The sequence below is a fragment of the Camponotus floridanus genome, unplaced genomic scaffold (assembly GCF_003227725.1).
Source record: "Camponotus floridanus strain SB8 unplaced genomic scaffold, Cflo_v7.5 scaffold5, whole genome shotgun sequence".
Classification (NCBI taxonomy): domain Eukaryota; kingdom Metazoa; phylum Arthropoda; class Insecta; order Hymenoptera; family Formicidae; genus Camponotus; species Camponotus floridanus.
In genome coordinates this window covers 2505361-2515313 of record NW_020229658.1, presented here as the reverse complement: position 1 = coordinate 2515313, position 9953 = coordinate 2505361, and the positions used below count along the sequence as shown (strand labels likewise).

Below are 9953 nucleotides of genomic sequence, written 5' to 3'. Positions count from 1 at the left end.
CCTTAAAGATCGTATTTGCTTCCAAACTTTGATGTTTATGGGGCCGTTCTTGGCCAGCGGATTATCCCCGTGAGAACTCGAAGCATCAAACGCGCAGTTGATAGCATTAATTATGAATTTATCTCGTGCAAAATTTGCTTATTTACTTAGGAACCTTACTTGTTCGCGTGAGGCAGCTAGTTTCTTGCACGAAGATGAACGAAGATGAATAAAGAGAGCTTCGCGACGATCATCGGTTTCTTATCACGGAATTATTAATTCGACAGCTTTTTCAAGTCTCTCGTTGTAAAATTATTTTTTTGCATTATTAAAGTAAATATTATAAAACAATATATATTTATTAGAAAAGTTGATTTACTAAATATGTAAATTATAATTGTTAAGAAATTGATCTAAAAAAGAGATAAATATATAGGAAACACACACATACATAAAACATTCGTGATTTCGTATTTTAATTCTCTTCCGGTGTACATCGAAATGGACTTCAACTGCAAATTTAATTCACTGGATACGATTACAAACTCTCCACGAAAGTTCCTAGAACGTTTAATTATATTGATGCTATCGAAATCCTCACTGAAAGGATTCTACTGTACGCGATCGGAACTTTCACGCGTTTCACTTCCAGATCCTGCAGGATCTCATCGAAAGAAGAAGCAGATCGATCGTCGCACAATTATCTCGTCTAATTTTCGCTCCTCCACGAGAGAAACCCGCTCACCACACGCTTACCAGTTTATAGTCCCGTTACAGAGATCCTTGTAAATTGAAGCCGCAATCACACCGTGGCTCTGACTGTGACTGTCCAGGAATCCCGATCTGTCGCACATTGTCGACGATCTTCTCTGGATAACGCCGCTGTCGAAACTATGTCTCGACTGTAACCGGTTTGCTTGATTACGCGCCGTACTTCTAATGCGATTGTTAATCTCGGTATCAGCACTGGTGCACGATCTGTCGACGAGATTGCTCTTATTTTGGCAGGACACACGATTTCGCTCACGAGACTGCTGCTGCGCCGGTGGTGGCATCGTTTGATTTAAGTAATTGCGGATGGCCTGATGATGACTAACGACGTACGGCGATTCCGGGCTGCTGATTCCACCGGTCCTCGCGAAGTGTCTCGTAACGTTGCTCGACATCAGCGGTTGCCTGATACTTTTTGGACTGTCCGTCATTGGCTTCGCCGGCATCGTTCTGGGTCGATGATCGTCGGTGCGATAATGAGCTTTCGCCGAGGTAAGAGACTTGGGTGCTTGAACGAGAATCTGCTCTCTGCAGGCTCGTCGTAGCTTGGCGCGAGGTGCCGATACCGCTAATTGATTCAATCTGCTTCTGGCACCGCGCTGAAATTGGATAACTTTTAAATTTGCGACGAATACCGCTAACAAACGCGGTATCGCGATACAGGCCGACTACGGCCCTGATGTAAAGTAATTAACGACTCTGCCCATGATGAAAGTGCAATGAAGCGGACGATATGACGCGAGAAATTTCCGAATAATAACTTGCACTATATCGCGAACTCCAAATTTGCGTGAACGCATCATCACCGATGTATTAAACATCCCTTTAAATTGCCTTTTCATCGGAAATTTGCATCGTGAAAGTATATAAAATAATTGCCACATGCCAATCAAAATGTGAAGAATTGTATACGAACAGGTATATTATTATACGCATGATCAAGGATACGTGATAAATAAATATATAAATATATATATATGATACATTTCTTTCTATATAATATTTGTACGATATGCAAACACGTCAATGTCATTTACGTAAGGTAAACAAGAGTAAATAATGGCGGTTGAAGAAGTTTTACAAATAGTACGTATCTGTCAATCATACAACGTAAATGCGACTACTATTTCACTTGCTAGATAATGTGATCATAAATTTTTATCGCCACCAGGCGAGAGAGTGTCAGCGTCAGATATGAAACGCGTCTGCGTACAATCAATCCTAGGCGGCATATAGATAAGTATGACAAAGTGCATATTGTCATTCTCTTCTTTATATATGACAAAGGCTCCGGAGACGGCGCGATAATAGTGCCATTGAAACAAGCCGTGATATTTTTTAGCGTCAAGAATTTTTTAAAAATACAACAAAATAATATTTAATGTTAATTTACAATTTTAAAATTGTAAAAATTTGTTATAATTATCGTTATTTATCTTCATTTTGGGATAATAAATGTCCCAAATTTTGCAAATTGCGTATAAGTTTTAATTGCTACATTAAAGGTTCGCTCATAAATTATAGTGTCGAAGTATAGTGGACAACATGCATAAATTAGAATTGCATGCAATTTGCTAGGTGATGCATGGATCAATGATTACAGTACCTACTAAACGCAAATCCCACGCGACACGTAGCCTGTAATAACAGAATTCTCCGTTTACCTACTTGCATAATATAAATCGCGAGAAGGCGACGGAGCGCGAAAGAGCAAATACAGAAATCAAGCAGAGAAAAGATGAACGGAATAAAAGAATTATTAACAACATTACGCTCACCATTGCCATCTGATCAGACTGTATAGAACGCTGGGACTTCGACAACTGCGAGTGTTGTTGATTAAGATAGAAACAGCTTTTGGTCGCCGCTGGAGGTATGTTTCCCAAGTTGCCGTTCGTCAAGTTACAAGCGTATTGTGTTGCCACGTTCTTAACTGTTAATCGATCGCAAATACACGGATAGAAACTTATTTGGAAATCAATAATAATTCTGACTAATTTAATTTAGTTCAACATGTTACAGACACATGCCAATTATAATCTCCATATTTATTCGTAACAATAATTATTCATATCAAGCAATTAATCGAAATACCGATAACTGCATGATATCATCGTATCTGCAATATGTATTTTTTTGTTGTTTAATAATTGAAAATTGATATTTCGCGATAACTTCGTTAAGTACAAATTAACTCCGAACAAACAATACGTGCGTAAAAAGGATAAAGACAATCTAGGTCATCTCGTACATATCGAATAAAAAAATGTGAAAGAAATTCTTGCGCGCCAGAGTAAAGATTTACGAGATAACGATATATATATATATATATATATATATATATATATATATATATATACATATATGTAGGATGCTGGTATACTTGGTGAAATTATGTGGGCGGACGTGACGTGCGATGTTAAACGAGAATCAAAGCAATCTATTTTCCTGCGTTCGTTCAGGAAAATGCTATTTGTTTTAATTGAAACTTTTGAATCGCGCGTAGGCGTTTAAAATAAGAAAAGGTATCACTGCCGTAAGTAAACTTGTTTGAAGTTGGATTAGGCGCGATTTAAATTAAATGATTTGAGCGAAGTTTTAAATTAGATTAGAAGATGTCATTATTGTGAAATATTTACCGTTGTGTCGAGAATGTGTTAAAGTTTCTTGAACTGGCGCCATGACATTTATCGTTCGTGTTTTCGTAACACGTGCAATATTGTCACTTTGAGACGGCCTGATTGTCTTCCTATTTGGCAATGACGGGCATGCTAAAAATAAAAGAAATCCCAGAATAAAATTGACTAAATAATCATCGAATAAAATTACGATAAATGAAAAAAAATCTTATTTATTTACTATATTTCTCTTACCGACAATCGCGTCACCTTGGCCGATTATTGGATTACTCTTACTGGATTCCTTCCAGATACTTTCAGATAATCGCCGCAATCTGGACTTTGACCTACGAGAAAGTTGTTGACACGTTCAAAATTTTTAATATATATAGTATGCAAATATATTGCACAATAACACTACATCTAAATATTTATTAAAAACGAAACTTTAAAAGCGAACTGGGAATTGGAATCAATTGTAACGCGAGAGAGGAATTTCAATATACATTCAGAAAATTGAATTCTTTGATAAATTTAAAATCACATTAAAATTGTGATTATTATTCATACCAGACTAATTGTAAATTAATGTCAAATGTAAAGATAAAAATAATTAAAAGTATATTTTAATAATGCAATATGATCTTGATTACGCGAGATAATAAACAAGGGCTGCGCGTAATAAATATCTACTCACATATTCTTATGTTTCCTATGTTTTTCATCCATCATCGCGTAAAGCTTATTTCTGTATTCGTCGACGGAAAGCTGCACATCATCGCTCAGCAACGGCACAACACTAGAACCCCTCTCCGGTTCGTTTCCTCTTCGGTGAAAACTATGGAAGAAGTTCTCCAATTAAACCTCCATCTACGAGCTATCGCGTTACTTTATCTCGATTTCGAAAGACGTGCTTTCGCATATTATTCTCTCTCTCTCTCTCTCTCTCTCTCTCTCTCTCTCTCTCTCTCTCTCTCTCTCTCTCTCTTTCTCTTTGCTTAAATAAAAATACATGGAAATACAAACGTATTAAACGCGGAATTTTCACTAGAAAATTCTGTTCAGAAAGATCTAATCCAGATATTTCAAGATCGATGAGATTCTTGTAATAAAAGATTCTTTTTATAAGATTCCGAAGGAAGGAAACACATTTCCCACTCAATAATATTCGTTTCAAAGTCTTGTCATTATAACTGTTATCGAAAATCGATATTTTCAATGCATACTGCTCTATCCAAATGATTTTCTAATAAAAAATGATGACAAGAATAATGACAGAACAGAAAACTCTTGCGCTTCAATTGCATGGTGAGCTATTAGTCTCAGGTGACAGGATAATGATATAGACTTTCTTATAGTTATGCAGCCAAATGAGAGCCTATTTGAAATTTTATGTTTTAAGATGAATGATAATTATAGAGCTTTACATCTTCTTTGTATCCACATACAATGCCAAAACTAATTAGATTAAAAGAAAGACTCATGCAAAAATAAAAATTTTATTGTATAAAAAAATTAATAAATTCCCGTTTTTTTTTGTTAAATTTATTTAGCTTCTCTGGAATTATACTATAAATATATGACAAACTATACTACACTCACTCGGCAACATAGGGATGTTCTAGCGCTTCGATGGCGGTGAGTCGTTGTGTAGGATTAAAGACTATCAAATTGCTAATAAGATCCAAAGCTTTCTCTGATACTTCCGGCAGCAAATCTTTTAGAGTTCTTCTAGGCCTATTGGGTGTTTTCTCCAACAAATTGATTCCGTAACCAGCGCTGACCGATATTAGATCTACAAAAAAATAATCGTGAAATAGTCCAGCCATTTCTTTTTTTTTCTTTTTTCATCTCTTTACTACCAAAAAAGTTTTGGGAAGAATTACCTTCGTCTGTCGGTGGGGGCAGGGTCGCCATTATTCTCTCGACTTGGTTTATCGTCGATGAACCGGGAAAAAGAGGCTTCCCCAGTAACATCTCGCCGAGAATACAGCCTAAAGACCACATATCTATCCCTCTTGTGTATCTGAGAACATTTATATTGAGTAAAATACGACTCTCAATGGTCAAAATTTTACAGATAAAAGAAACTTAATACAATAGAGATTACATTAAAGTACGCACACATATACAAAAATATGGGTCAAACACATCGATATATGTGTATTTATAATATTTAACTTTCTTATATTTTCACTTGTTTTCGATGATTATTCTGCATTTAAATTAATTAGTAATGCCTCTTTTCCTCTCCTTCAATTAAATAAGACAAGTTTTATTATCATGATCATTCTTAAGTACATTCTTAAGTTACACGATGTAACTCTCTTTATGATACCATGAATTGAAATATGTACATTATCTTATTATCTCGTCGTGTAGCTTTGTAAATTATGTCTCAAATTTACCTTAGTTAAGAACTTTTGGTAACTCCAAGAGATGACTGAAATATCATTCAGCTTTAAACTGCATACCGCGTTAAGATTATAATTAGATTGAAAATTGTATATATAGTTGCATTCCCCATCAAATATTTTGAATATATATTTTACAATATATATTTCATTATCTGATTAAGAGCTTATCAATTTGAATCTTTTCGATGATCAAAAAATTGATAACTAGCCAACAGGAATTAAAATAGAGCGCCAATACAGCTATCATGTAACGATATATGTGATATATTGCCAACTACATATTTTAAAAATTTTGTAATTTTGCAAAGGAAAGGCATTTTTAAAAAATAAAAATAATTCTGGTGGAAAAAATGACATTTATAGATGTGTTTGCCAAGATAAACTTTTACTCGAAAAGTTCTGAACGAGAAAGATTATTAAAATGTCACAGAGAGAAATAAACGTGACGACGATATCAGGTAAAGGCATCGAGAGAAATGCATAAGCAGAATAAACATGTACCTTTTTGAAGCTATGAGAATTTCCGGAGCGCGATACCATCGAGTGGCGACGTAGTCTGTTAAAGTAGGATCGCTTCCAGTCTCACCATCACCTTCACCGATCTGTGTCATCGACCGTGCCAGACCGAAATCTGCGATCTTACAATGGCATTGTGCATTCAGAAGCACGTTGGATGGCTGTAATAAAAGCATAACGTCAACTCGACATGATATTGCTTCACGATAACATGTAGTAAAATAAAGGAACTTGATGTGAGACAAACTGCAAGCGAAAAGAATATATATTTCACGAACTACTTTTCTGAATATTTCATTTCAAAAATAAAATTAAAAATAAAAAACATATTTAAGAAATATTCTATGCATCAAGGTCTTTAAAAAATAAACGTATAATCGAAGTTATAATTCAAAATTTTCTAAAGATGTCTCTCTTAAGAATTCAAAAATTTATGGAAAAGATAAAACTTTTTACGCTATTGAAATTGTAAGACTCAGCATCACCTTCAAGTCCCTATGAATAACGTTGCCCGAGTGTATGTATTTGATCGCCTTAAAGAGTTGGTACATGATGAAGACCTTGTGGATGTCCTTAAGAATATTGTCCCGCTTAATGACGTTGTGAAGATCGGTTTCTGAAGAAACGGGCCGAAAGGTGTTTCAAGCCAAAAGTCTGAGAATCGGCGCACGTGATATGTATATATGTGCGCGTGATTTCTTCTTCGTCAGCTAAAACTCACCCATGTACTCGAAAACGAGATAAATGTCCCGATCATTGTTCGCCTTATGGAGCCCGATCAGTTTGATGATATTCTCGTGATTGGCGAACGAAAGTAAGAACATAATCTCGCGAAACGTACGTTGTGCATCCGTCTGGTTTCTGAAGGCGTCGAAGATCTTCTTCACCGCGACAGTATCCTTCCTCTTCTTCTCGATCGCCTTCCATACTATACCGTAAGCCTGTATAAAAAAAATTAAAAATTAATGATATTAATTAATGAAAAATTATTGCTATTATTACGAGTATCTTGTTCCAGGAAATTTACATCAAAAAACGACAAACTTTCTAATCCTCTTTATATTTCAATTACAAACTACTCCATTTCCTAGGAGACGAGAAAACTTGGAGAAATATACATTAACATAATTGTTTCGGATTTTTTATTCTCTCATTTTGTCTTTTGTACAATCATAAATGACTTCCGTCAAATAGTGATTATACCGTAAAATACGAGTACAAGCGCAATGCATGAATATTGCATGCTATCATTTGCATTATTACGATATGAATGAGAGATTGCCAGGCACACACAGTTCAAGTTTTAAATTACGCAAATACGTGTCTGACAAAAATCGACTTATGGTACCATGATCCGTTTGTCATCGTTTGTTGCGACGGCGACGACTTTTTAACCGCGCCGTTATCGATCTGCAACTTTTCCTGACGAAGAAGATAGTTATGATGACTATTGATATTTCTCGTGAATTGTAGAGCTTTAGTTTAACAAAAGTTTTTATCGTCGTGCCATACCATGCATGTCCTAATATCGTTTTGCAAGGACATAAAAAGATATTTCTAAAGAAATAATTTTAATTTTAAAATTTTAAAATTGTAAAATTATTTCTAAAGAAATAATTTTAATAATATAGAATAACTAAAAAACTTGCGTCCAAATTACATAAAAACAATATATAGAAAAATAATTTTGATGAGATAAAAATAATTTTTTTATTATTTTGACAGAAATCTCCGATATGAAATAATGCATGTCAAATTATATGTTGCTTCCAATTAATTAAAAAAATGGATATCTTTATGTCTGAAATATCTGCATTTGACAACTACATGCGTCTCTTCTGCAATTTACATATCTAAAAAAATTTTTTTAAATAACGCACTGCAACGTGTGCAAATAAAATGCAATGTAATTTCCGCGGTACGTGTATTTTATATAAAACCGCAAATTTTTACCATTGACAGGAAGATACAAATTTGCGACTCATCATCCGCAAATTTCCCCGGAGGCGTGCGAGAAAGGGACAAAGAGCGGGAAGAGAAATACGGAAGAGAAATGAAAAAAAGTAACGTTACCCCTTTGCCGAGGCGTTTCACGATGTCGTACTGTTTGCTAATGTGAGCGTCAATCTCGGAGACTTTCTCTGCAGCCTTTTTCTCCGACATCGTCGCAACGACGGCGACGATGGAACTTGGTGGTCGCCGATGACGTGGTCTCGAGAAGGGGAGTCCGAGATCCTTGCACGAGGGTGAATTTTTCGGGCGAGCGCGGAAGGAAGTGCGAGCCGTCGCGGTGCATTCACATCTTCATACATCGGGCGGACGGCTTTTTTTCATGTAACCCTCGGCACACGACAATGCGTACCTGTGTTTACGAAATTGATGCCTGTTGCCGAGGATACGGTGTCCACGGCTGCCAACAATGTCGCGTGACTGTCAAATGATACGTTGAGATCACCCGGTAGGAGTCGCGCACTTCAATAAGTAGCAACGTATTTATGTTTATATGTATATGTAAGTCTGTAAAGATTTTCCTTACTTTTCCTTCCTTGAAACGAAACGATCGTAATATACGATTTCATGGAAAACACATCATTACCTTTTGCCATTTTTTCCCATCTTCAGCGTGTGATTGAGCACATCTCGAGGGTGATGAAAAGATACGAAAAAGCTATGTAAGAAGCTGTCATAATGAAAAATAGATCTCATAATAAGAGATATGTCGTTGACAAATATTAGTGTTATTTCTTTACAAAATAAATCTTGTTAACGTACATTAATCTATATTTTATAAATTTTTTTGTAATGTCAAAATATTTTTATCCGTATTATACATATATAATATATGTATACATATAATTGTCGCGTACCTTTCTTTCCCGCCATTCAATAAATTACAACGATTCAACGATTTATTCTTTCGATAAATTCGATCTGTCGGTATGTAACTTTTAAAATAAAGTCGGTATATCTTTTAAAATCAATTATCGATATATATGCGCTCTACTATATCTGTGGACATTAAAAACGAGAACTACGAAGTAAATATTCACGAATGTTCTCAGAGGGTAACATATAATGTGCATAATTTCTGGTTTTGTTCCATTCTAAAGAGAAAGAGAGAAAAAACCAAAAAATTCATTTATATTAAAAATTTATTAATATATATACCACCAATAATAAAAATATGTAAATATGTTTTTGTGGTCACGGTAAATCCAGTAAAACCATCTATCTTTCATAGTATCTCGTCAGTATGTTTTCGAATGTTCCACTTTATATAGCAAATTTTTTATATTATTTTATTATTTTATATTAGTTTTCATAACAGCAGAATATTTAATGCTTGATGCTTTATATGTATATATAATATAATGTATTAAATTATAAAGTGTAACATAATTATAAAGTAATGCTATTATTAGTCAATTTAATTGCAAGTTATTCTTAATTGCTACGCATTTTTATCCAATGCATCTTCTTCAAATTTTTGCAGTGTTATAACATGATGATGATGGCACCTATGCTACCCCGACCATCTCTAATGCGTAAGAAACTTTTTTTATTTATTTCTATGTATTTCGAAAAATATTTTATTATCGTATTGTTTCATATAAATAAAACTAATCGAAATAAAATAATCTATCGCAGCTCC

General features: G+C 34.7%; 1 protein-coding gene across 3 annotated transcripts; it reads right to left on the bottom strand.

Moving 5' to 3' along the window:
* Window positions 1–395: 395 nt before the first annotated feature.
* On the bottom strand, window positions 396–8708 carry LOC105249889 (extracellular signal-regulated kinase 2). Of its 3 annotated transcripts, XM_011255660.3 has the most exons (12): window positions 8375–8708; window positions 7023–7242; window positions 6787–6917; window positions 6287–6462; window positions 5255–5394; window positions 4971–5163; window positions 4066–4206; window positions 3624–3715; window positions 3390–3521; window positions 2529–2683; window positions 2357–2388; window positions 1159–1349 (listed from the first exon to the last, which is right to left on the bottom strand). In XM_011255660.3, exons 1-12 carry the CDS (start codon window positions 8462–8464, stop codon window positions 1328–1330), a joined length of 1524 nt encoding a protein of 507 aa, XP_011253962.1. In that variant the 5' UTR covers window positions 8465–8708; the 3' UTR covers window positions 1159–1327. The 3 variants fall into 3 exon arrangements, with proteins under 3 accessions (XP_011253961.1, XP_025268161.1, XP_011253962.1); XM_011255659.3 differs by lacking the exon at window positions 2357–2388 and having other exon boundaries at window positions 396–1349; XM_025412376.1 differs by lacking the exons at window positions 2357–2388; window positions 8375–8708 and having other exon boundaries at window positions 396–1349; window positions 6787–6955; window positions 7023–7070.
* Window positions 8709–9953: the final 1245 nt, after the last annotated feature.